Consider the following 27,681-nt stretch of genomic DNA (forward strand, 5'->3'; position numbering starts at 1 on the left):
TTCACTTCTTAAACAGGAATGTATTCTCTAACAGGTATGGTCCTACAAAGCCATTTCAAGAAAAACAAAAGAAAGACTTTTGTTTTTAAAAATTGATTGACTCCATATAACCTTCAGGGTGGAAACAGCTTCTGCTAGCATTTGGGCAAAGGGACGGGGGGACGTTAGAAGCGTCTCAGTTTCTTGGAGACATTGAGGTCCATGTATTCATCCAGAAAGCTGTTTGCAATCCCCAGGGTGCCCAGGACTGTCAGCAAGGCCAGAATCGCCAGACTCAGCCGGAACCCGGTGATCCTGCAGGGTGGACGTGAGGCAGAGAGGTGATCAGCAGCTGCAGGGATGAAGGGAGGCGTCCTGAAGCAGGCAGCTCCACGTGGACACCGCCCAGGACTTCCATGTCTTTGCCGTTTGAAAATTTTGATTCATCACATGAATTCAAGGGGGATGCCTAGGCACAGAGATTAATTGGCTCCTTTGAACATTCAAAGGATTATCAAGACCGGGACGAATTATTTCCTTTGCAACTTTTTGGAGATAGCGCACAATTTTTGCAAGGATTTAAAGTGTGGCGGCCACAAGTGCCCGTTCAGGGCACAGTTTGTACTTGATGTTCCTGCCTCGCACCCAGTAGGGCGGGGCCTGGAGAGAATGGCCTCGGGCAACGCAGATGACTTTTGCAAACACAACCCTCAGGGCTACTACTATTCCCAGGAGCGGGAAGCTAATTCAGACTCCATCCTGCCACTTTTGCCTGAACACCCAATCCTTACGTTCTCCTTACCTTTTTTTAGCTGCTTCTGAATATCCCCAGAAATACTGGTGACGGGCATATATGTACACAAGACCCAGACAGGTAGCAAAAACTATAGAGAAAAAATAGAGAAGATACAGGATATGATGGCAGGGTCTCAAAGTGCAATATGAAAACTGAGGGAAAAAAACTTACAAACTTTGTACGTGTCCAAAATATATACAGATCTCTGGCAATTCAATCATGAAAGGAAAACAAATTAATTTTTTTTAATGGGCAAAATATTTGAATGGACAATTCATACAGGAAGATAAACAAATGTACCAATAAGCACATGAGAGTTGTTTCAGTATTCAACATCATTCAATATCAGCAAGCTGCATCTTAAAACCACAATTAGAGGGGCACCTGGGTGGCTCAGTCAGTTAAGCGTCTGACTTCGGCTCAGATCATGATTTCATGGTTCGGGAGTTCAAGCCCCGAGTCAGGCTCTGTGCTGACAGCTAGGAGCCTGGCGCCTGCTTCGGATTCTGTGTCTCCCTCTCTCTCTGCCCCTCCCCTGCTCATGCTCTATCTCTCTCAAAAATAAATAAATATTAAAAAAATTAAAAACAAAACCAAAAAAACCCTATTAGATGACACCACCACATACCCACTAGGATGGCTAAAATTTAAACACACCAACACAAAACGTCAGTGATGTTGGAATCCTCGTACACCCTTGGTGGGAGTACAGCCACTTTGGGAAAAGGTCTGGTAGTTACTTATGAAGCTAAATATACTTTTCACCCAGCAATTCCATCCCTATGTATTTACCCAAAAGAATGAAAGCACTTTTCCATAAAAAGACTTGTACAGAAGGCTCATTGCAGCTTTATTCATAAGAGCCTAGATTTGGAAAGAGCCCAGAAACCTACCACCAGTAGAATGGATAACCAAACGGAGATAATCATACTACAGAATACCACTCAGCAATGAAAAGACACAGATACTTGCAGCAACATGGTGAGTCTCAACATTTTGCTGAGTGAGTGAAGCACTGCACAAGCGGTCACGCTGTATGATTCCAGCTATGTAAAGTTCTCGAATGGGCAAAACTACACTGTGATGAAAAAGACCAGAACAGCGTCTGCTTCTGAGAGCACCTGACGAGGAGGGGCATAAGAAAACTTTCTGGGTGTGGTCATGTCCTGCATCTTGATGGGTATACACTTGTTAAAACTCATTGAATGGTACATGTATGGTTTGTGCATTTCACCATACAGTATACAAATTTTACCTAAAAGAAACGTAAAGTGCGGCATGATCTGCCATCTGGTCTAAAAGAAAACACCAATATCTTCCATACAGTCAGGGACCCTCTCTCTCTTCCTCAGCACCCAACGGATGCAAATAGCCAGGGCCCTCTTGCACACTTGGAGTCTATCTGTGAGGCTTTGATATCCTGGATAAAATGAAATTCCTTATTTTATTAGGTCACAAACATTTTCTTTAGTTTCTACTCTATACCAGGTATTATTCTAAGGATGAGGGTGAGCAGTGAAATGGATACAAGCTTCCTACCTTTATAGAGTTTACCAGCAAAGACAGACAACCATGAGAAAAATGAGAAGAACATCACAGACTTGAAAGCATCGAGAAGGAAATGGAGTGGGATGGATGGGACCGTGGCGGGGAGGTGGAGGGGAAGACAGCGGAGCCACCTTTAGAAAGGGGTCAGGGAAGTCCTCCCTGAAGGGAGGACATGTGCGTGGGGCCTGCGGGTGAGAAGGAGAGGGCCGAGCAGAGCTGAGAAGAGAGGGGGTAGGGCCACCCGGCATGCGAGGGAGGAAGTGGAGAGATCCTGAGTGGGCTACAGTTAACCTCCCCATCTAATGACTTAACTCGCACAAAGCCAATGAAGACTATTCAGGGCAATTAATAGGCAACTTAACTTTTCATGAGAGAGAAGGAAAAGAAAATTACGACGGAAAACCCTTGTCTGACAGGAGGCCTCATTCAGCCCATTACAGTGAAATCCAAAGGGTCAAATAGCAGAGACTGGGTCCCATTATCAAAGGCACTTTTCCTATTGTTAATGCAGTCTTACCTGACAAGGAACAACCCCTTCATTCATGCCCTTAGGGGAAAAAATGTGAGTTGGGATAAAGTTAAGAAGTCTTCCTCTAGAAGACATTTTATCTGAAGTTCCTCAGTTGACAGTAAAAAGTACAAGAAGACAGTGATGGGGTTGCCTCTGAAAGCAACTGGATTTGGGTTTATGGGAAATCTTAGCAATCAACTGTCAGATCCAAATGAGGCAACGAGAAAGCAAAAGAGATTGGGTTTCTCCAACTAAGGTAGCTGGTGATACTTGACCCCATTAAAGAAACAGGCAGAGTTTGGGTTAAGCCTTCAGCTCTCCAGGGATATCTGCAGCCAAACAGAAAGTAGATGTCTGTAGAGTGGCTACATACAGGAGCACGACACCCTTGTGAACTTAAGAAAAGGTACATGGGTTATCGGAATACCTATAGACCCTGCCTGTACTTGAAATCCAGTTTTCTCCTACATTGATAAATGTTAAGTTGGACAAATTATCTGTGATTCGGTTTCCTCGTCTATAAAGTAGGATACGTATAAAAATTTAAAACAGGGGCGTCTGAATAGCTCAGTTGGTTAAGCATCTGACTCTTGATTTCGGCTCATGTCCTGATCTCAGGGTCGTGAGATCAAGCCCCGCATCAGGCTCCACACTGGGCATGCAGCCTGTTAAGATTTTCTCTCTCTCCCTCTCCCTCTGCCCCTCCCCACGCTCTCTCTCAAAAAATAAAATAAAATAAAAATACATTATTTTTTTTTTAATTTAAAACAGTTTCTGGCACATAGTAAGTGCTCAATAAATAATAGCTATAATGATTAGGGTGAATTGTTGCAGATAAACTAGAATTAAGGAATCAGATTTGAAGACAAACTCATGTCATTTTCATCTGGGAGTGCCCAGCATACAGTTTGTTTCATCAAGTTTTTTTTTTTTTTTAATTACTGAATTAAATTGAAATGAAGCCAAAATTAATTTATCTTTATTTTTTTTTATTTTTTTTTAATGTTTATTTTTGAGAGAGAAAGAGAGACATAGTGTGAGCAGGGGAGGGGCAGAGAGAGAGGGAGACACAGAATCTGAAGCAGGCTCCAGGCTCTGACCTGTCAGCACAGAGCCCGACGCGGGGCTCAAACCCACAAACTGCGATATCATGATCGGAGCTGAAGTCGGACGCTTAACTGACTGAGGCACCCAGGCACCCCCAAAATTAACTTATTTTTAGAACAAGTGCTCTCTGATGCACATAGACATGGCTTATTTTGTTTAAAACAATTTCTAGGATCAGAAGATGTATGGTTACATGTCTGTTCCTTAATGGTTCTAAGAACCACAGTCATCATTAGATCAGAGTTGACTATATTCTAAAATTACCTTGATTGAAATACCATCCAGCCATCCACAATGTAATCAGAAATATGGGGTAAAACTCCACACAGTTTTGTCTGCAGGAAAAAATAAAGACATGGGTTACATTATGAGAAAACTAAACACCAAAGCATTAAGCTTCCATCTGAAGGTAAATGTCTAATCTCTTCTTATAAAAATATGTAAGACGGGGCGCCTGGGTGGCGCAGTCGGTTAAGCGTCCGACTTCAGCCAGGTCACGATCTCGCGGTCCGTGAGTTCGACCCCCGCGTCGGGCTCTGGGCTGATGGCTCAGAGCCTGGAGCATGTTTCCGATTCTGTGTCTCCCTCTCTCTCTGCCCCTCCCCTGTTCGTGCTCTGTCTCTCTCTGTCCCAAAAATAAATAAACGTTGAAAAAAAAATTTAAAAAAAAATATGTAAGAATTACATACATGTCTTTTCATGTAAAATGAATCTTCCAAGGTAAGACTCAAACATTGTTTAAATCTTAGATCAGAGCCAAGAATCACTCTCCTACAGGTAAACCACCAGTAGTAGGAATGAATTATACCTCTTTTCCAAAAGACAGACCTTGAGATGGTCCTGATTCTAAGGCTAAAATTCATTCTGTATCCTATCTACAGAACCCAGAAAATAACACAACTTATGTAAACCAAATTTCTTCCCAAAATTCCTACATATTCATTGCCTTTCGATTGAGTTACTCAGCAGTTAAAAAATGGTTTTAAATAATTCCTGTAAAATCTCCTGAAGTCTATGAGTAAGTATTTTTCACTCCCATTTTACAGAGGAACAAACTAAGACCTGAGAGCACAAGCTGACTGATGCCTTGCAGAGAATCAAACGGACTATGTCATCGCCAGATTCCAAGTTCCGTCCTAACGTCAATTCAAATTGCCTCTATTCATAGAAGAGGTGGATGGAAGTTTTGATACTATTTTAAGCGAAAAGGAATAGTTCTCTGGGAACTATAATTCATCTGCACCTAGCAAAGGGAAAGGAGATGAATTATATTCATGCTTCCCGTGCTACGCCCCCAAGTGATCTTAGTTAGGTTGACTGTGCTCCTTGCTGACAATATCACAACCAGAAAGAGCTTTAATATAATTCGTAATGAGGTCTTGAGTTGATCCTGATGGAAGCAGTATAATTAGACAGAATTAGAAATGATACCACAGTGTTCCTTAAAGCTTGAGGATTTAAGGTTATGAGGCAATTGGCCTAGAAATAGTTGATACCAGTTCTTGAAGATCTGCATCTTCTATCCGAGGTCACCATGAGTGGCTCTTTTTTTTTTTTTTTCCAAATTAAAAAAAAAAAAAAATTGTTTTGTTTTGCTTTTGCTACCAAGATGGCGACATTAGTGGTTCCTGAACTTCCCTCCTCCCACGGATACGCTGATTGCACAGCCACACACAGAGCAATTCCCTCTGAAAGAAATCCCGAAACCAGCTGTGACTCCTTCAGTGCAGTCAAGGAGAAAATACCCACACTGAAATAGGTAGGAAAGAGGGAGACACGCTCTCACCATAAACCCCATCCCCAGCACAGCACTGTATCACCAGGTGGGAGTCCTCAACTCCTAGCTTCTCCCGGAGGACCTAGAGCACTCCAACTTTTTAAGACTTCCACTTGAGGGCTGGGACCCCAAAACACTTAGCTCTGAAAGCTAATGGGGCTTGCATCCACAGGATTCGGGGTAGGACTCTAGCAGGACAGTGGCACAATCCCTCCCTTAAAGTGCCTACCAGCAGGGGCTGCGTGCCTGTGCACATCCCCTTGGGGCTCCCGGAAGTAACCCAGAAGATGGGAGAAAGGAGTATCCCAGAAGATAGGGGGAGGGGTGCTGAGGTCCTAGGTGAGCAGGGGTGATTAGAAGCCATTGAGATTCAGGCACAGGTGTAAATGTTAACTGCATTTATGCTCCCTGAGGGCAGAGCCTGAGCAGCTCAGCACCCAAAGAGTCCCTTTGTCCCCTATAAGCAGTTCGTCACTGTAGCTCTTGCCCTGACCTCAGGTCTTAGTTGTGCTCATTCTACTTTTCCCCTGGCCCCTCGTTTGATGGCCTGCCTTAAGCCCTAGTCCCTCTGAAATGAGGCTTTGTTCATTTCTTAATAACATCTAACAGATTGAAAATAATTCTCTGATGGCTAGCCCTGGGGCCCTGCTATTTGTGGATGGTCTTCTCTGCAGCTGCCTGCTGAGAAGACCAGGTATTACTTGGCCTTGAAATACCTTGCGTCCCATTCTACCTGCTCATTATGACTTCTTCCACCCTCCTCCGTGTCTTTCTGCCACCTCAGTTAAATGGTTCACGCCTGGATATGTCCCAAGATAGCTGTTCACAGTGAGTTGTCCACAAACATTGCTGAACTCAAGGGGACCAACCTCTGAAAATCTGTTCTTGACAATCCTATCAGTGACTACTCACAGTTACATTGACAAGAAGACCAAAATGAGAATAATTTCTGGTCTCTTCTGGACATGAAGGCAGATATATTCTGTCCTCTTTCTATAGGAGATCCTCAGGGAAAATCTCCAAATGGGACAGAAAAGAGCTGGCAGCAGCTGTGTCCATTTCCCTTTATGTGGGAAGAGAGGGTGTAAGCTGATTGTGACCACTGATAGACTGTCCCCTTTCCTGCATGTCCACACTGAGGGAAACGAGTCTATCTACTCATTCCCTGGTTAGACCCCTCTTTGCTCAGTAGTCCTGTGCTCTTTCGACATCTAAATTTCCCATAAAATTATTAGGGAGAATTGTTATTATTGTTATAGACAGGTGTCACCATGTGCCTCGAATTCTACCCAGGGGCAATAACAGAAAGAGGCAGCTAGAAAGACAGTAGGGGGACGAATCATCCTAGTTTGCCCTAGATTGAGCAGATTTTGAGAACGTGGGACTTTGAACTTTATAACCAAGATAGTCCCAGATAAACTGTAGTGGTCTGCCTAGAACTGAGGGTTCCCTGGGACACAGAACTTTAAGAGCTAAAACCAAGAAAGCCCCAGGCAAACTGAAAAGATCTAGTCACCGTGAAGAATGACCTGAAGGAGCCTATGAAGATCGAATAGTTCAAGCTGCTGGAACCCCTCATGGATCATCCCCAGCTCCAAGGGATCCCAGAGCTCAGGACGTGTGGCCACCGCGGGGTCCCACTTGGACCCGAGGGCTGGCAGTAGTGAGGGCGGTACCAAACTAAGTGCCGTTGGACCCTGTCTTAGTCAGTAAGTGTGCCACTAAATTCAGCTCATTTTGGAAAGAAGAATCAAACGTTGGCCCGACAGCCAAATCTAGCAGTTCCTAAAATGCTAGTCTACAAATGTTTTTGATTGTATAGTGCTCATGGTTGCATAACCCCACAAAAAACAGAAGTGGCCTGCTTTACAACAAAGATGATGTGAAGTTGGTGCCATACGGTAGCTTCCCGGCCTTCCTGGATTTGGGTGGGGCTATCTCTTGCCAATGGAAAGAGAAGGCGAAATGTGTCACTTCTGAGCCAAATGATTAAGAAGCTGGTGCACCCAGATCTCTTCCCCCACACCTGGTTGAGTGGAGAGAACTCTCAGGACATGGATGGGGACAGACCCCTTAGATGGACAGAGCGTAGGCCTCTCAATGACCATGGGGAAGGCCACTCAACCAGGAGCACCCACATAGGACACTTCGTGGACAGAACATAAACTTCCCTTGTGTTAAACCACTGGGATTATGGGGTTGATCCATTTAGCACAGCAAACACAATCAGCTGGAAAAATATATCACATACACTATAAAACCCACACAAAACAGAAATTCAAGAATGAGACTCTAAGAGCAAATATAAATAGAAGCTCCAAAATTTCCTCGTGCTCACAGCAGATGACTTAGTTCGCCCTCAGCATGTACATGTCATCTGGGAGACCTCTGACCTAAAACACTTGTGAATATCTCTGCTATTAGATTTAAACGCACAACAGGACACAGCGTATAGCAATCTTGTTCATAGAAAATCTGAACCATGCGCTGAAGGGAAAAACCTAATTAGCTATAGTACGTTTCTAATGGTACGACATCTTTCAAAAAATAAAAACAGACGAGGCAACTTAAAGGAGACTTCGTAGGAGCTTCTTCTCTTTCAAGTTTTTGTTTGCTCATTTTTCTTTCTCCTTCTGTTTGGGTGACTCATTCTGAAGCAGCGGGCTGCACACCGCCACGAGCAGCTCGCACTATTAACAGATGACCCAGCCCCGGTCTGCTGCCTTTTGACCCTGCAAAGTCTTTTCAATTATTACACTGGCCGAGGGTCAGAGCAACAGGTTAATATGCTCAGAAAAGGCTCAGGGATGAAAGGTGCTGAAGTTAATCTTTCTATATAGATTCGTAACTATCTAAATTGCTCCTTGTCAAGCAACCCTTGTGCGGGAACACCAGAGGACATTTGCCACTAATAGCAGGAGGGCAAGACTCTAACCACCACTTCAGTGGTGCCGCTGATAAGCAAAAGGATGAACCGAGGAGGGAGTGAGGCTTGCAGCTCATCCAAATTCCTGCTGCTCCTCATCCCCCCGCTTCCGGAGGCTCACCCAGCTTGTGTGCAGAGCTATTTGGTGGTGGCATGAATGTTTGTGTCCCTCAAAATTCATATGATGAAGGTCTAATCTCTAGCGTGGCTGTATGTGAAGTAAGGAAGTAATTCAGGCTAGAATGAGGTCAGAAGTGGGGGACCCTGATCTAATGGGATTGGTGTTCTTATAAGAAGAGACACCAGAGAGCTCTTGACACCCACCAGACTCACTCTGCCCAGCCCCTTCTCTGTGCTTGCATGCACACACCAAGGAAAGGACAAGCGAGGACACAGCAAGAAGGCAGCCATCTGTGAGCCCAGAGAAGAGAGCTCTCAGCCGAAATCCAAGCAGCGGGAACCTTGATCTTAGATCAAGGTCATGATCGCCCAGCCTCCACAAGTGTGAGAAAACAAATGTGTGTTGTTTAAGCCACCCAGTCTGTGTTATTTTGTTACGGCAGCCCAAACTGACGAATACAGGCAGTTTGTGGAGAAGGATGAAGAACTCATCATTTAGAGTCATTCTCTGGCCTTGGGGACCCCTAGCCCTTTCTAATTCAGTGGACAAATACATCTTATGCATTCAGCTAATATCTAAGATGGGTGCACTTGTAAGAAAAATGGAGATGTGTTTACTGTTTTTTATTTGATTTATTTGTTGTTGTACTAACCTATTACAAAAGTAGGTGACTCACATTACTATAATCCCAGTGTTACAGAACACCTGAAAAAAATTTTTTTGTGAATTTTCCTTTCTCCATAGTTTTTAGACATAAGTTAGAGCCACTAGTTTTAATTTCAAATTTTCAGGATTTGAATTTGAAATGACTATAAAAAGTAAGTGGAAAAGCAACAATAACGACAGCAACAAAATTTACAGCTATAGTAGAGTAAGAAGAGGGAAATGTTTCTAAAGAGTACTCAGATTCAGGATGATTGGGTTTACTTGTGGCAGGCTAATTCTGGAACAGGAAATGAGTAGTTCAATATTAAGCAAATAAGGATGCATTAAAAGAACTAAGTGAGAGGATTTCCTTCTATCTTACCCAGCACTAATGAAACCATTGTTGGGACACTGCATATACTTCTAGGCTTCAGGTTTAGAAATAACATGAAAAATTTTAGTCTAAAGAGAACAACCAAAATTTTTTCATAATTTGGGGGAAGAAGCTGAAGAATTATTACTACCTAGCCTCAAAATATAGAAGATGAAAGATAATGAAGATAATGATCCCCAACTGTATGAAAAAGAGTGGGGTCATTAGCAGCTATTCGTCTCTTCTGGTGAGAATAGAATCAGAGGGAATGTACTTAAATTGCCACAAGATCAAGGTATTACTTGGATCTACTTTTGAGATTTATAAAAGCCTTCAATCTAAAGGGATCAAGGTACTCAAATTAGACCAGATAGAATTTTCTAAGCTTAGCAATAACAAGAAGGACTGGCCCTTGTTGAAACTATAGTTGCTTTGTTCACAAGTTTAAAAGTGTATTCTGGCAAAAGACTGCAAAACTCTAGAAAAAGTTGTCTCTAAGGCCCTCACGGTAGGAAGGAAAATGGGAGTGGATGGGGGACTCTAATTCTAAAGTTGCCTGGGACTGGTAACATGGGTAAACTGGGCTCCAGAATCATCATCTCTGCTTGGCGAATGAATATCCAACCTGAGGTGATGTTGAGACAGGAAATAGGTACTTCTGGGGTGGTGAGAGGGACCTGGAAGTGATTGTTATAAGACCTCAGGTCCCACTTAGGGACAGGATTAGCCCTAACACCAGGCTTCTTGGCCATACTTAGGGAAAAGCAGCAGGAAAAAAGAGTAGAGGAAAAGACAGCATTTCTGGTATAGCCAAGGTCATAAGATGTTCAAAGGAGGCTGAAGGACTCAATGCTTTGGTCCAGAAGAGCCAGAAAGGAAAGTATATTTTCTCTTAGGGATTTGCAGAGCTCAAGGAAGCCTACCCTATAGCCAAATAGGCTTTGGAATGACCTGGTTATCCCGGGGGATCCTGCCCTAACTACCTCAGATAAAATCAAAATGGCTTTACTAGCAATGAATTTAATCTGATTTGACCTGATTTACCTAAACCTTAGAACCTAAGGCAACAACTTGGGCTAGTGCTATGGAATATCTAAGAAGAAATTCACAGAAGTGAATAGGCCCATCCCCACTCACTCTTCAGAGAAACCTAGGACAATTACTACTGTGCTCTTGAAGGTATTTTATGACTCCAAATTCACTCCCTCTGCCCCAATTATTGGCTATTATTTTTTAACCCCTCTTCATTCTGCCATGATTAATCAAACAGAACAAACAAAACACTTCTAACAAGGAAATTCGGTTTGTATACTTTTTGATAAACAGACATTTAAGAGAAATATTTGGAAATGGTGTCCAGCAATAGAAGAGAAGGGAGAAAGCAATAACTTGAAAGAAATCAAATTTGTGGAAAGTGTAAGAACAAACAGAACCAGAAGCGGCCCGAGGAGTTAGAGTGCTGGAAGCCCAACACTCCCCAACAGAATGTTCTCAGATGACAGAAGACAAAGTGGGAAGATGTGGAATTTCCTCCTGTGATGATTTTTATAAATAGAACAGTGTCTCCCTAACTTCAAGCATTCATATATCACTGTCAACATTTTAACATCTCCGTATACCACTTACTATCTTTCTATAAATCAACTATTTTATCCCTTAAGTTAGGAAGAATGCAATTTTATGAGTAGAAAATGAATATAACTTTCAAAATAAAGAATAAGTATAAAAATAAATCCCATGAGAACAAAATTTGCCAAGTTCTCATTAGATGCTGTTGATTGCTGATGAGCATGAGACCCTCCCTCTGTCGAACAGGAGAATGGATGGTCCGGAGGTGTTGAGAATACATACTCCCTGCTAAATGTGACAGATTGAACCCATGTTTATTTCTTCTCCTTCCTGAAACCTCACTAAAATGCCAGGAAAGGAAAAAAAAAAAAAAAAATAGATACAAAGTCAAGAACAAGGAGAATGGGAGTAGACACAACAGTGGAAGAGAGACGTTAGTCAATTTCTGAATAAGGACGGCACTCAAGGGAACAGCAGCTGAGCTGACAGAGCACAGGCAGATGAAGCCTAAGCACCTGCACAAGGTCCCAGGAAGACTAATACACCGCTTATCCCAGAACGCAGGACACTCAGGAACTGGGGGCACCAGGTACCCATGAGTCCAAGCTAAAACAGAAGAACTGGTGGACAGACTATAATAAGGAGTGCTTTAGCTCCCCTCCACCTCTGATCCCCACCCCTACTACCCCATCACAGGAGATGGGAGGTCTATTGTCTAGAGAACCAGAACCAGAGAATCTCGTGGGGTCTAGGAACAATGCGGGGGGGGGGAGTGAGGATAAAATCTTGTACTGAAAGCCACGGGAACCTACATACTACATAGTGGAAGAACCTTCCTTTGTTCACCCACCACACTTTCAGGTTTCTAGAAGTGAGACCTATTTACCCATCTTCCTCCCTCATCCCATCCTTGCCTGCCCCCACAGGGGGCTTACGGGTTTTCCCTAGAGAAACCAAATGGTCCCAGAAAGATAACCTACAGATACTGACTTTGGGGACTCTACAAAAGGAAGCTGCTGCCGATCAATCACCCTTTAGTGAGCTGCCCACTCTACTGAGCCCCACCCATGCACACAGAGTCCCATCATTTTCTGATGCTCTTTACTAAATTTGCACAGATAGCCAACCAAGGATCACTTGATATTTGAGTAAAGCTTCTAAGGTCTCCTTTGCTCAGATCTCTTTGCTGGACCCTTGTCTTCTTGACCTCTAAGGCTGGTTCAGTCCTTGCTTCTCTTCTCTCCCTTCTCCTTTGTCTACACCCACTCCCTTAAGATTTCTTCTAAAAAAATTTAAAAAAAAATTTTCTTCCAATCTCATAGCTGTAAATCATCTTTGTGTGCCAATGGCCAATAAGTCTTGAATTTATACTTCTGGTTCCAATCTCTATGCTGAAATGCAGATTCCCAGGATGCTCAGAACAAAAATCCAAGGTCATTCTTGATGCTTCTTACATGCCATATTTATTATGTCAGGAAATTCTCTTGGCTCTACCCTCAAAACGTATCCAGAATCTGACCATTTCTCACCATCTCTACTGCTACATGCCTGGTTCAAGTTAGCTTCCTAACTGAATTTTCTGCTTCTACCAATGCCTTCATATAGACTGTTCTCAGCAAAGCAGACCAAGGGATCCTTTTAAAGTATAAGATCATGGGTGCCTGGGTGGCTTAGTCAATTAAGTGCCTGACTTCGACTCAGGTCATGATCTCATGGTTCATGAGCTCGAGCCCGGCATCGGGCTCTCGGATATCAGCATAGAGCCTGCTTTGGATCCTCTGTCTCCCTCTCTCTGCCCCTCCTCTGCTCATTCTCTCTCTCTCTCTCTCTCTCAAAATAAATAAATAAAAACTTTAAAAATAAAATAAAATATAAAATCATGTTACTCCTCTGCTCAAAACTTTATAATGACTTTCCATTTCACTCCGAGAAAAGCCAAAGGCCTTACAATGGCCTTTAGGGCCCTACGTGGTCCATCTACTACCTTTCTGACTTTCCCTCCTACCACTTTCTGTCAGCTCCTTCTCTCAACCACACTAACTTCCTTGCTAACCCACCAGGCACATTTCCACTTAGGGTCTTTGCACTGGTCATTCCTTCTGCCTCAAGAATGTTTTCTCTGCGTGTTCATGTGGCTAACCCCCTTACCTGCTGCGTAAGCTGTTGCTCAAGTGCTACCTTAGTGGGGTCTACACCGACCACCCTAAGCAGCAACCTACCCCCGACTCACCCCCCAGCAACCCACCCCTCTGTGTTTTCCTTTTTCTTTTCTTTCTTAACACTTACCACCTCTTGCATAATATATTATTTTCTTATAATATTATCTGCTTATGGTTTATTTTCTGTCTTTTCTGGCTATGAGGTAAACTTCAACAGACAAGGATCTTTATCCAATTTTTTCATTGATACATCCCAAGCTACTGGATATATCACACAATGCCAGATATATGGAGGTGCTCAATAAATATTAAATGGGCAAATAATAAATAAAATTGAAACGCAAAGGACAAAATAGACAAATAAGAAGGAACTTAGAAAAAAAACAGAAATGATGGGGGCACCTGGGTGGCTCAGTCGGTTGAGCATCTGACTTCGACTCAGGTCATGATCTTGCAGTTCGTGGGTTTGAGCCCCACGTCAGACCGTAGAGCCTACTTCAGACTCTATGTCTCCCTCTCTCTCTCTGCCCCTTCCCCACTCATGCTCTGTCTCTCTCTCTCTCTCCCTCTCAAAACTAAATAAACATTTAAAAAATTTTTTTAACTTTTTTTTAACATTTATTCATTTTTGAGAGGGAGGGACAGACTGTGAGTAGGGGAGGGGCAGAGAGAGAGAGAGGGAGACACAGATTCCGAAGCAGGCTCCAGACTCTGAGCTGTCAGCACAGAGCCTGAAGCAGAGCCTGAACCCACAAACCGTTAGATCATGATCTGAGCCAAAGTCGGACGTTTCACCGACTGAGCCACCCAGGTACCCCAAAATATTTTTTTCAAAAAGAAAAAGAAAAAGCAGAAACGATACATGGAATTTAAAAAAATATTATTATTGAGGCGCTCATGAGTTCGAGCCCCGTGTCGGGCTCTGTGCTAACAGCTCAGAGCCTGGGGTCTGCTTCAGATTCTGTGTCTCCCTCTCTCTCGGCCCCTAACCCATTTGCATTCTGTCTCTGCTCTCTCAAAAATAAATAAACATTAAAAAATATATATTATTATTAAAGTCCTCTGATATAAGAGAATAAATTGCCTCCATAAAACAAAAAAGGGATGATTTAATAGCAGCAGCAACAAGTAAAGAACAATGAAAGAATAAAAATTAATTATTAGAAATTGAAATTGATATCTGAAACTTTTTTAAAAGATCAGTAACCAATCAGAAAACACAAAGAAATAAAAGGCATCCAAGTTGGCAAGGAGGAAGTCAAAATTTCACTCTTCCCAGATGACATGATACTCTCTGTGGAAAACCCAAGACTCCACCAAAAAACTGCTAGAACTGATATATGAGTTCAGCAAAGTCGCAGGATATAAAACCAACGTACAGAAATCAGTTGCCTTTCTATACACCAATAATGAAGCAGCAGAAAGAGAAATCAAGGAATTGATCTCATTTTCAATTGCACCAAAAACTATAAAATACCTAGGAATAAACCTAACCAAAGAGGTGAAAAATCTATATACTGAAAAGCAGAGAAGGCTTATGAAAGAAATTGAAGAAGACACACACACACAAAATAGGAAAGCATCCCATGCTCGTGGATTGAAAGAACAAGTATTATTAAAATGTCAACACTACCCAAAGCAATCTACATATTCAATGCAATCCCTATCAAAATAACACCAGCATTCTTCACAGAGCTAGAACAAATAATCCTAAAATGTATATGGAACCAGAAAAGACCCCAAATAGCCAAAGAAATCCTGAAAAAGTAAACCAAAGTTGGAGGCATCACAATCCCAGACTTCAAGCTGTATTACAAAGCCGTCACCATCAAGACAGTATGGTACTGGCACAAAAACAGACACATAGATCAATAGAACAGAACAGAGAACCCAGAAATCTGCCCACAAACATATGGCCAACTAATCTTTGACAAAGCAGGAAAGAATATCCAGTGGAAAAATGACAGTCTCTTTAGCAAATGGTGTTGGGGAAACTGAACAGTGACCTGCAGAAGAATGAACCCAGACCACTTTCTTACACCATACACAAAAATAAACTCAAAATGGATGAAAAGAAGCCATCAAAATCCTAGAGGAGAAAACAGGCAACAACCTTTTAGACCTTGGCCACAGCAGCTTCTTACTTGACATGTGTCCAGAGGCAAAGGAAACAAAAGGAAAAATGAACTATTGGGAGCTCATCAAGATTAAAAAACAAAACAAAACAAAACAACAACAACAACAACAAAAAAAAAAAACCTCTGCACAGGAAACAATCAGCAAAACTAAAAGGCAAACCAATGGAATGAGAGAAGATATTTGTAAATGACATATCAGATAAAGGGTTACTATCCAAAACCTATAAAGAACTTATCAAACTCAACACCCAAAAGACAAAAATCCAGTGAAGAAATGGGCAAAGACATGAATAGACACTTCTCCAAAGAAGACATTCAGATGGTTAACACACATGAAAAAATGCTCAACATCACTCATCATCAGGGAAATACAGATCAAAACCGCAATGAGATACCACCTCATACCTGTCAGAATGGCTAACACCAACAAACTCAGGCAACAACAGATGTTGGCGAGGATGCGGAGAAAGGGGAACCCTTTTGCACTGCTAGTGGGAATGTGAGCTGGTGCAGCCACTTTGGAAAACGGTATGAAGGTTCCTCAAAAAATTAAAAATAGAACTACCCTATGACCCAGCAATTGCACTACTAGGCATTTATCCAAGGGACACAGGTGTGCTGTTTCAAAGGGGCACGTGCACCCCAATGTTTATAGCAGCACTATCGACAATAGCCAAAGTATGGAAAGAGCCCAAATGTCCATCAATGGATGAATGGATAAAGATGTGGTGTATATATACAATGGAGTATTACTCGGCAATCATAAAGAATGAAATTTTGCCATTTGCAACTACGTGGATGGAACTGGAGGGTATTATGCTAAGCAAAATAAGTCAGTCAGAGAAACACAAATACCATAGGAATTTAAGATACAAAACAGATGAACATAAGGGAAGAGAAGCAAAAATAATACAAAAACAGAGAGAACCAAACCATGAGACTCTTAAATACAGAGAACAAACTGGGGGCTGCTGGCGGGGTATTGAGTGGGGAAGGGCTTAAGTGGTGAGGGGCATTTAGGAGGACACTTGTTGGGATGAGCACTGGGTGTTATATGTAAGTGATGAATCACTAAATTCTATTGCTGAAATTATTATTACACTGTATGTTAACTAACTTGTATTTAAATACATACATACATACATACATACATACATACATACATACATACATACATACATAAAATACACAAAGGATCAGTAAACAGAAGTTCAAGAAATTTCCCAGAAAGAACAAAAACCCAAGAAGATGAAAAACCAAAGATAAAAGAAAACTAGATGACCAATCCGAGGATCAACATACAACTAATGCAGATTTTAAGAATAAAAGAACAGAGAAAATGAAGAGGAAATTCCGGGTAAAAATATTTTTAGAAAATTCCAGAACAGAAAGACATGAGTTTTCAAGCCATGAAAAAGTCTCATCTAGGGTTTAGCATAGTGAAGACAAATGCCTCCAAGCAAGCACAGAACCATACCATCTTAGGACACTGGGATTTAGGAAGATCCTAAAGCTTGCACAGTTTCCAAACAAAAAATCAAGAATCAGCATAGCACAGAACATCACAACAATATCAGTGGAAATTAGAAAATAAAAGAGGAATATTTTCAAAATTCTGACGGTAAGGATTTTTAACATAGAAATATATGCCTAACCAAACCATCAACCAACTGTAAGGTAGAATAAAGGCATATTTAGAAGTGGAAAGTCTCAAAATTTGACCAACTATACACCCTCTCTCAGAAAACGTCTGCAAGGTATGTTCCACCAAAATGAGAGAAAACCAATAAGTAGGAAAATAGAAGATCCAGGAAACAGGCGATCCAAATCAAGAAAATAAAAGGGAAATTCCTGAGGATGATGACAAAAATCCCCACAATGACGGCAGGTAGCACGTTTAAAGAGCAACCTCCAGATGGGAGCAGAAAGATTGAGGACTCAAAAAAAAAAAAAAAAGGACTCTAACAGAGATAATCCAAAAAAAAAAAAAAAAAAAAAACCAAATGACATTACTAGATTAATGTATTTGAATGTATTAAGAGGAGACTTTCAGTTCTGTTAAAGATTTGAGGATGAAACTAAGCAAACAAATAAACAATGAGGCAGTCACTAATCCCAGGTAAAACAAAAAATTCACAAGGAGATGAAATCATAGTATATTATTGGACTCAGCTTTGAATGTTACTTATAATTAGAATAATATAAACATTGGCTATTGGTTTAACTCAACAAAGTGATGTACTGGAGGGCAGACGTAAGGAAAAGAAGAAGTGGAGAAACATGAAATTCTTTCTTCCATAAAAGGAAGCTGATTGATAATGTCTAAAAATTGTGAATCAATAAATAGCAGTGAAAGCACAGTGTTTAGAAATATGGAAGTAAATGCCAAAAGTGCTAGTCACAAGGGTGCCAATGGTTGTCTCTAAGGCTAGATTGGCAGTAAGGAGAGTTATCTGTTGCTTTCGGGCATGTAATCTCACTTGATTTTCAGACCACATACATCATTACTCTGACAAAAATAAATATTAGAATTGGGACATACTGGGACCAAACCAATACTTTCCACTTGACATAATCATAAAGATTCAAAGACAATTGAAATGGACATGACTTTCTCATCATGTTGTTCACTGTTACTGAAAATCATATCTTGGGCATAAAGTTTTAGTCAAGTAAGAGATCAAGCTCTGGAGATGTGCTGTAAAACACTGTATCTCTAGTAACAGCAATGTTTTATACATTTAAAATTTTTAAGAAGGTATATAGCTCATGTTACATGTTCTTACCACAATAAAATTTTGTTGAAAAAAATCTATGTCTATGCATCTCTTAAAACTATCTTCTGGGGCGCCTGGGTGGCTTGGTCGGTTGGGTGTCCGACTTCGGTTCAGGTCATGATCTCATGGTCCGTGAGTTCAAGCCCCGCATCAGGCTGTGTGCTGACAGCACAGAGCCTGGAGCCTGCTTCGGATTCTGTGTCTCCCTCTCTCTCTGCCCCTCCCCTGTTCATGCTCTGTCTCTCTCTGTCTCAAAAATAAATAAACGTTAAAAAAAAAATTAAAAAAAAAAAACCCAACTATCTCTTCTACCAACAGTGTTATTCATCCCAATGCTCAAGCCTAGAGAGTAGTCTGTGCAACCCTTGTTGAAGCAAAGAGATGGACAAGAGAACAATGCTGTCAGCTCAAGGATCATGACTTGCCCAGAGTGATTCAAGATGTATAAAAAGCTGAATAACCCACTTATCATTAAAGAAATAAAATTCCATAGTTTAACATTTTTCCACAAGGAAAACACCAGGTTCAGATCATTTTATAGGCAAATTCTAAGAACTTGGAAGGAACACACTCTTCCAATCTTATTAAAATTCTCTGAGAGAATAATTCTCTAACTCATTGCATGAGACTAGTATAATCTTGATATCAAAATGGGACAGACATCATATAAGAAAGGAAAATTATAGGTCCACGTCACTCATGACAGAGATGAAAAATCCCACAGTGTTAACAAAAGAATAGAATGATATATAAATGGTGACGTGTGCAATGTTTCTAAAAGCACTTATCTGGGGGATGAAATAAAAAGGGAGCCCTAGCATCTGCAGCAACCAAACTCATGGTGTGGCTGCTGCAGAACATTCTGTAGAGATCTGAAAAGACAAGATGATCAAAATCACTACAAGTATGTATGAAATGGGCAGCTTTCTCATTCTTACACGCTTTGGATTTCAGGAAATGGTTCATGGGCAGAGGATGATAATGACCCACCTCTGTTTCAAGGAGAAAGGAAAAATTAAGATAGAAGATGGATGTCATAGCTAATCCAGCTTGAGGCTATTGAATTCTAAGGGTACTGGAGGGGCTCTTTAACCAAACTGCCATCCTTAAAGGTGTATACCAGTCATTCTTAAGATCCCTGCCTTTTCTGTAAATGCATCCTCTGAATTCATAACATAGGTGGATAAAGGCTCCATGTACTAAATACTTCAAGCTTTGAGCATCATGAGAAGGGGCATGGCTGTGAAGACTGGTTTGTTACAATGAGATATCTTCTCTGCACATCTTTCCCCTCATCAGAATCGTCTATATGTGACCACTGAAGGGTAGAGGAAGCATTACTTACTGTGCACGAAATATTCTCTCAAACTCTGGTGACCCAGAGACTGCTGGGGGCGTAACTTTGTATTTTAATCTTGCCTTTCCTACATGCAAAGCAAAATAACCTGCAAGTATAGAGGAATTAACAATTAAATTGTGGCACATCACCATTCATTAGAAAAACACAAATTCAAACCATAATTAGATACCACTGCATATGTATTAAGATGTTTAAAATTCAAGAGACAGACCATACCAATTAAAAAAGACAGGTGAGGGGCGCCTGGGTGGTGCAGTCGGTTAAGCGTCCGACTTCAGCCAGGTCACGATCTCGCGGTCTGCCCCCGCGGGGAGTTCGAGCCCCTCGTCAGGCTCTGGGCTGATGGCTCAGAGCCTGGAGCCTGTTTCCGATTCTGTGTCTCCCTCTCTCTCTGCCCCTCCCCCGTTCATGCTCTGTCTCTCTCTGTCCCAAAAATAAATAAACGTTGGAAAAAAAAAAAATTAAAAAAGACAGGTGAGGCTATAAGAGCAACTAGAATTCTCAAAGACTCTGGCAGGAATGTAAAATGGTATAATCACTTTGGGAAACCATTTGGAAGGGATTTTTTACTTAGACATACATAGATTGTATAGCCAGTCACTCCACTCCTAGTGATTTCGCCAAGAAAAATTAAATTATATGTCCATACAAAGACTTGTACACAAATATTCATAGCATCTTTATTCATAATAGCCAAAAATTAGCAACAACTCTGTGATGGTTAATTTTGTGTCAAGTAGCCTAGGCCATGGTGCCCAGCTGTTTGGTCAAACACCTATCTAGATGGTTCTGTGAAGATATTTTTTTAATATGATGAACATTTACATCAGTAGACTCTGAGTAAAGCCACTTCTTGATGTGGTGGGCCTAATCCAATCAGTTGAAGGCCTGAAGAGAACAGATGGACATTACCCAAAGAAAAAAGAATTCTGCCTCCACACTGCCTTGAGACTCAATACTGCAACAACAACTCTTGCTGGAATTTCCAGCCTTCCAGCCCACCCTGCAAATTTCAGAGCCTCCAGCCCCCGCAGTGGCATGAATCAATTTTTAAAAATAAATGCCTCTGTGTGAGTGAGTGAGTGTGTGTGTGTGTGTGTGTGTGCGTGCGTTTGTGTATGTGCATCTGCTGTATTGGTTCTGTTTTTCTGGAGAACCCTAACACAAATGTTGATCAACAAACTAATGGATAAACAAATTGTGGTATATGTGCCATATCTATATAAGAGAAATACTGTAAGACAGTAAAAAGGAATGAACTGTTGGGGCACCTGGGTGGCTCAGTTGGTTAAGCGTCTGACTCTTGGTTTCAGCTCAGGTCATGATCTCACGGCTTAGGAGTTGGAGACCCACGTAGGTCTCTGGGCTGACAGTGCAGAGCCTGCTTGGGATTCTCTTTCCCTCTCTCTGCCCTTCCCCCACTCACCTACTCACTCTGTCTCTCAAAATGAATGAATAAACTTAAAAAAAAAAAGAATTAACTATTGATACATGAAACAACATGGATGAACTTCACACTAATTATGTTGGATGAAAGCAGCAAGATCAGAAGAGAGTATTACTGTACAGTTTCATTTACATAAAATTCTCAAAAATGCAAATGAATCCACAGTGACCTAAAACGGATCAGTGGCTGCCTGGACATGATGAGAGCCAGGAGGGAGGGTCACAAGAAAACTTTGGAGGATGATGGCTTCCTGTGTGACTCAGTTTCACTACTATAAAATGATCATGACTTTGTTGTCCTTCAGTGGCCACATCTGTTACGTTAGATCATCCAACCCTGTGCTGGAGTCACTTACATCTGACGGTCAATCCCGTAAACCTCATTCACTTTTGGACCCACACTTCCTCCTTGGTCAGTTATTCTCACCTCCTGTCCTTCTCGCCCTCCTTTTACACCATGATTAGCCCTGGGGCCTATTAGTTCCCTTCGGATGATGTCTTCCAGCCACAGTTCCTTTCCAGGTCCCTCCAACGCTCTTCTGGTCTCACTTATTTTAATACCTCCATGTCCCTTTCCTACTTGCTAATGTTTCAATACCAGTTTCCTTTTCCACACCAAGTTTTTAGCTTGTGTGACAGTATCAGGTGTGATGCATTTCCTCCAGAGAAACAATATGATCTCCCCTCTGACAAGTCAGTAAATAGTGAGCCTGGGTTAGTAAGGCCTCACAGAGCGGGACTCTTCCCTCCCCCCTGAATTCCTCTCTGCTATGAATAAACTGTTGCTCAGGATCTAAAAGCTGTAGCTGAATGTCTAAAAGGGTGTAAATACTTAGGACTAGAGTCTCTCATTCAAACTGCAGTGGCATCCCTGAAGCCTGAGAGAGCACAGTGAAGAGACCGAAAATGTGGGACTGGGCACTGTTTCCAACCCCGGGCTAACTCCTCTCAAGGCAGCATAAATCCAGAGGGGCCAATAACTCAAGGGTCCGCCTGGAGCCAGAAAGGAGATCTGACTGCAGCCGAGAAAATCTGCAGGCCCTTGCCGATCTGCACCCCGCTGCTCCCCCTGTTTCTAAGTTGTTCCACAGCCTTGGAGAAAACACTCGGTAAGGCTTCTTGCTTCCATCTGTAAGAAGGGAACCATGAAAGATGTGCACTCCTTGATTTACACATTGGCGATCGTGCAAGAACCCAGAGCTTCGAGATGAAGCTGTGACTACGCGAAAGCTTAGGAAGGGCTGTCTCCCTCACGGCTATTCATAGCACCTGGTTGCACCTGTCTGTAAAGGCAGCAAATGTGAAGAAAAAGCTTCAGTCACGGGCAGAGCTGTTTGGATGCTCCCCAACCAGCCCACCCGCAGCTGCAGGCAGAAGGATTCAGTTGGGCCAGCAGAGTCCCAGGAGGAGAAGCCCCTCTCTGTTCTTTCAGGTCAGGGGCCTTAGAGAGACCATGGCTACCGCAGGGATAACGGGATGAGGGCAGAAAGGCTCTTTTACCTTTTCTGGAGTGCGTCAATTTTCTTTCCCCTCCTAACATCACTTTAAAACTACCTGAGGGGTGCCTAGGTGGCTCAGCCAGTCAAGCATCTGACTTTGGCTCAGGTCACGATCTCGTGGTTCATGAGTTCACACCCCATATCAGGCTCTGTGCAGGGAGCTCAGAGCCTGCTTCAGATTCTGTGTCTCTCTCTCTCTCTGCCCCTCCCCTGCTCATGCTCTGTCTTTCTCTCTCCCCCTCTCTCTCTCTCTCTCTCAAAAATAAATAAACGTTTAAAAAAAAAAAAAAACTACTTGAGAATACTCTCCCTTTGCTTGGCCTGTCTTTCCTGTCTCCTTCACTTTCTCCAGAGGGGCACATGTGTGCCAGGGAGAGTGAATCGAGAACCCTTCCTGTCCCACCATGCCACCTACCCTTCCCCAGCCGCAGCCAGCCTTCTTTCCCATCGTGTGGCTGCCTCTCAGTCCAGCAGCAGCTTCCTTCTGTGGGGAAGCAGCGATGATGGGGACTAGTCATGCTGAGTGCCAACCCCAGGCCAAGGATGCTGGTGGGCACTTCTCACCCAGTGTCCTGTTCAACCCTCCTTTTTTTAATGTTTGTGTGTGTGTGTGTGTGTGTGTGTGTGTGTGTGTGTGTGTTTAGAGAGAGGAAGCACTAGCAAGGGAGGGGCAGAGAGAGAGGGAGACACAGAATCCCAAGCAGACTCTGTGCTGTCAGTGCAAAGCCCAACATGGGGCCCTGAACCCACAAACCACGAGACCATGACCTGAGCCAAAGTCAGACAGTCAACTAACTGAACCACCCAGGCACCCCTGCTTAGCCTTCTTTGATGAGGACACTGAAGGACAGAATATCCTGGCCAGGTGCACCCAGCTTGTTAAGTGTCTGAACTGGACAGATGTGGGATTGTCTGTCTTCAAAACTCAACCTGCTTCTACCATGGTATGTGGGGCCCCCTCTCCATAAACACCAGACTTCTGTAGAAGCAGCAAATTCTGGTTCTTAATGCCAACCAAATAGTTATGTCTTTTCTTTCTTTCTTTCTTTTTCTTTCTTTCTTTCCTTCTCTCTTTCTCTCTCCCCCACCCAACCAGTAAATGTTCCCTGTCTATCACTGTTAAAAAAAGAGACAACAGGCTCAAAATGGAGTCATCTATGCTAACATCACCAATCCTAGACATAACACCTCTCCCAAAAGTGGAATCTTAAACCAGCCCATCTGGAATTACATGGTTAGCGCCACAGAGGCAATCTGCCTGACCGACTCCTGCCATTCCCTAAAAGAAGACCTTTGCCACAAATAATCACAAACTAGCAACTTCCTGTTCTGCCCCCTTCTGCCTGTAAAAGTCTTTCACTTTGCACAACTCTCCAGAGCGACTTTCTACCTGCTAGATGGGATGCTGCCTGATTCAGGACTCATTGAATAAAGCCAATAAGATCTTCAAAATTTTTTTTAATCTTCACTGATTTTTGAGAGAGAGAGAGAGAGAGAGAGAGAGAGAGAGACAGAGAGACAGAGAGACAGAATGTGAGGGAGGGAGGGGCAGAGAAAGGAGACACAGAATCCCAAGCAGGCTCCAGGCTCTGAGCTGTCAGCACCCCACCCGACGCGAGGCTCGAACTCACGGACCTCAAGATCATGACCTGAGCCGAACTCGAAGGCTTAACCGACAGAGCCCCCAGGCACCCCATAAACCAATAAGATCTTGACATTTTACCCAGTTCAATTCTGCATTCTAACACCACCAGCCACCACTGTCCCAGTCTCCTCTCCTCTCCCCACCCCCACCTAACCTCTGGCCACAGTTCTCGCGGAGCCCTGCACCCACCAGCAAACAGAAACCTCTCTGTGAGGCTGACAGAGGCTCTGTCTGGGGCATCTGTGGACCTGTTCCCAGGCTCCCCACAGCACCAGAATGAGGGCACACAGGGGGTCGGCAGTGCTCACGTGTAGTGGTATGTGAACCATGGGGTCAGCACAGGGGCACTTGAGACCTAAGTGTTGCTTTAGTTGGCGATAAAAATCCTGCTCTACTCCACTACTCCGGAAAACACTGTGAATCCAACCACAAAATGTATATCCTATGGTAGAACAGTTTCATAAACTCATAAAACAGACCGGTTAGGCAAGACATGTAGTGTGCATGCGGGCCTGGACTTTATCCCATGCACCCTGAGCAGTCCTCAGCTCTGCCCCCTTCCTGGTAGGAGCGCACTTGGAAAAATAAAGAAGTAAGCATGGTTGGTTCCCAGTCTTGCTCACCCGCGCCCAGACTCTTTTCCCCATTTAGCATGTGAAGTTGGTGATCATGGATAAGACGATAAGAACCGAGCAAATGTGACCCCCGTGGAGCAAATGCCCTTTACATAACCAAGCAGTCGAGATATCGAATAATCCTAGTGGGACGGTGCTTTAAAAGTTAGATTCGTCAGTTAACCTGAAGCTCGTGTTTCTGCAGATTTTTTTTAGACCTGATTATCGTACCTGCCATAGGCAGTTTATTTAAGAAAACATTAATTAAAAGATCAGTGTTTAAGAAATGGCAGCCACGGTTTACAAGCAGGTACAATGTTTCCTTTGGCACATTCCACATTAATAGCTAGTGCGCTTCTACCTTCATTTGAACTGGGCTGGGGGTGGGAACCACAAACAATGCAGAATCGCCGGGCTCAGAAAGCCTACCACGTCCCCTTTGGGAGAACTAATCCTTGGAATGTTCCAAATCTGCTCCCAGGGAAGGAGGCGCTGATGACCCAGAGTGGAGCGGGCACTCACACACTCATGGGCACCAGCAAGTAAGTATGAAACTCAAAAACTGGACCTCCCTCCCTCTGCCACACACGCACACACACTGCCCGAGACTTACTTTGTTGACAGGCGGACAAGACTGAGACAGCGGCCAGCAAGATTGAATGCCCAGCCATCTTTCACACCGACTGTTCTGGTTCAGGGAACTATTTGTTGAAACTGAGGGGAAGATAACAGGCACTTTCGACTTGGTAATGTTGACCTTCCTTATAAGGTAAACAAAGCTGGAGAGGAAGAAAAAAAAAAAAAAAAGGACGATTCAAATGGCTGAGTGACCTTTGCCCTGGAACAGGAATCGGGAAGAAGGCTGGGTCAATCTGGAGCTGCCAGTCACAGATCTTTATCTGGCAGGGGAGCAGCCTCCCAGCTGGCTCTAAGTCTGTCTCCTCCGTGCAGTGTGGGGGCTGCGGCTCAGCCCGAGGGACTAGCCCTCCAGCAGCTGCACCTGCAGACAGACCCATCTTCTCAGCCAGTTGGAAAACAATTTCCCCTGCCCCTCTTCCAACTCTGGACCATTCCAGACTCTGGACCCTTGAGTCTCTTTGCCCAGCTCCAAGGCCTTGCTGAGATCTTGTTCACAGCCTGCAGGAAAAGAGATGGGAGCATTTACTTAATCCCACTGAGATGTAATGTTCATTTAAATGGATTCTAATCTTGGGGCACCTGGGTGGCGCAGTCGGTTAAGCGTCCGATTTCAGCCAGGTCACGATCTCGCGGTCCGGGAGTTCGAGCCCTGCGTCAGGCTCTGGGCTGATGGCTCAGAGCCTGGAGCCTGTTTCCGATTCTGTGTCTCCCTCTCTCTCTGCCCCTCCCCCGTTCATGCTCTGTCTCTCTCTGTCCCAAAAATAAATAAACGTTGAAAAAAAAAATTTTTTTTTTAAATAAATGGATTCTAATCTTATTCCCCAATAAAGGACAGAACTTGGATTTGTCCCCAAGTCCAGCAGATTCCAAGTGTTGCCCTACCCCCTGTTATCATGCTGCCTCCCACAATCACCTTGACTCTCCCACGGGCATGGTGACCATAAATTAAAAAAAAGAATAAACTAAGTTCCTCCTTCTGAGAAGGAAGAGGGCCCTTGGCAGAAGAAGTGGGGCAAGTTTTAAGCTGACTTCTATCAGAAACACAGCACAATGGTCATCACGTCAGTCAGAGCAATGCCCCACACCACCCAGGTAGAGTGCGGGTCCCTCCATGGCTGAAGGCTTCTCTGCAGAACCCATTATCATAGCCCCTCCCCGCTGTCAACACAACCCTTTTGCCCCTTAAAGATGCAGCTTCAGGGGCTCCTCAGTCGGTTAAGCATCTGACTTCTGCTCAGGTCATGATCTCACAGTTAGTGGGTTCGAGCCCCACTCCGGGCTCTGTGCTGACAGCTTAGAGACTGCTTCGGATTCTCTCTCCCCCTCTCCCTCTCTCTCTGCCCCTCCCCTGCTCACTCACGGATGCTCTTTCTCTCTGTCTCTCTGTCTCTCTCTCAAAAATAAATAAACATTTTTTCAAAAAGGTGCAGTTTCAGTGAGAAGTGAGAGGATTCATTTTCAGAAATACCAGATAAAAGCCGTGCTGTATAGTTAACAGTAAACCTATTGGAACTATGTACAAACCCCCAACACGCACACAGTGGAGTCCCAAACCCTTAGATACTTCACTTTCAGGTTCTTCTTCCACTCTCCATTTCCCAGGCTTATTTTTCCGGGGCTTTGCAATGAGCATGCACCAGAGAACTGAAGTCTCTACCTCGAGGAAGGTACTTTTTGCTTACATGGGCATAGGCAGCTTCCAGGTAAGGCTGTAACCTCTGTAGTACTCAGCCAATGAGGAATCAGGGGAGGGACTTCACACTAGGAGATAAATTGCCTGCTGTCACTGCCACACCAGCTCTTGCAAGAACGTTGGTTAAAGCCTTGCTTCTCTGTGCTCTGAGTCTCCATGACCCTCCTTTGATTGGATCAGCGGGCTTATTTCTCACAGCTTGCCACAAAATAAAGTTGGGATCCTTTCCTCACACACCCACCCCCCCCCCAGCCCCCCGACCCCATCCCACCCCTCGAGCTCACTTAAAGGGAGCCCTAGTGCCAAAGACCAGTGTGTTCCAGCCTCACACAGGTCTGCACCTGGACTCCCAGCCCTGG

The 27,681-nt window shown here is 43.3% G+C and overlaps 1 protein-coding gene across 1 annotated transcript; it reads right to left on the minus strand.

Moving 5' to 3' along the window:
- On the minus strand, nucleotides 1-25,767 carry MGST2 (microsomal glutathione S-transferase 2). The gene is made up of 5 exons (XM_045467226.1): nucleotides 25,604-25,767; nucleotides 19,772-19,871; nucleotides 4,206-4,276; nucleotides 782-863; nucleotides 1-294 (listed from the first exon to the last, which is right to left on the minus strand). Exons 1-5 carry the CDS (start codon nucleotides 25,659-25,661, stop codon nucleotides 165-167), a joined length of 441 nt encoding a protein of 146 aa, XP_045323182.1. The 5' UTR covers nucleotides 25,662-25,767; the 3' UTR covers nucleotides 1-164.
- Nucleotides 25,768-27,681: the final 1,914 nt, after the last annotated feature.

This window comes from Leopardus geoffroyi, chromosome B1 (genome assembly GCF_018350155.1).
Source record: "Leopardus geoffroyi isolate Oge1 chromosome B1, O.geoffroyi_Oge1_pat1.0, whole genome shotgun sequence".
Lineage (NCBI taxonomy): Eukaryota > Metazoa > Chordata > Mammalia > Carnivora > Felidae > Leopardus > Leopardus geoffroyi.

Excerpts from the sequence above, each read along its gene's own strand:
- MGST2 (XM_045467226.1), bottom strand. The coding sequence starts at position 25,661 with ATGGCTGGGCATTCAATCTTGCTGGCCGCTGTCTCAGTCTTGTCCGCC. Across the intron at positions 4,277-19,771 it reads GAGAGAATATTTCGTGCACA|ACAAAACTGTGTGGAGTTTT; the intron begins GTAAGTAATGCT and ends TTTTTCCTGCAG. Across the intron at positions 864-4,205 it reads TGGATGGTATTTCAATCAAG|TTTTTGCTACCTGTCTGGGT; the intron begins GTAATTTTAGAA and ends TTTTCTCTATAG.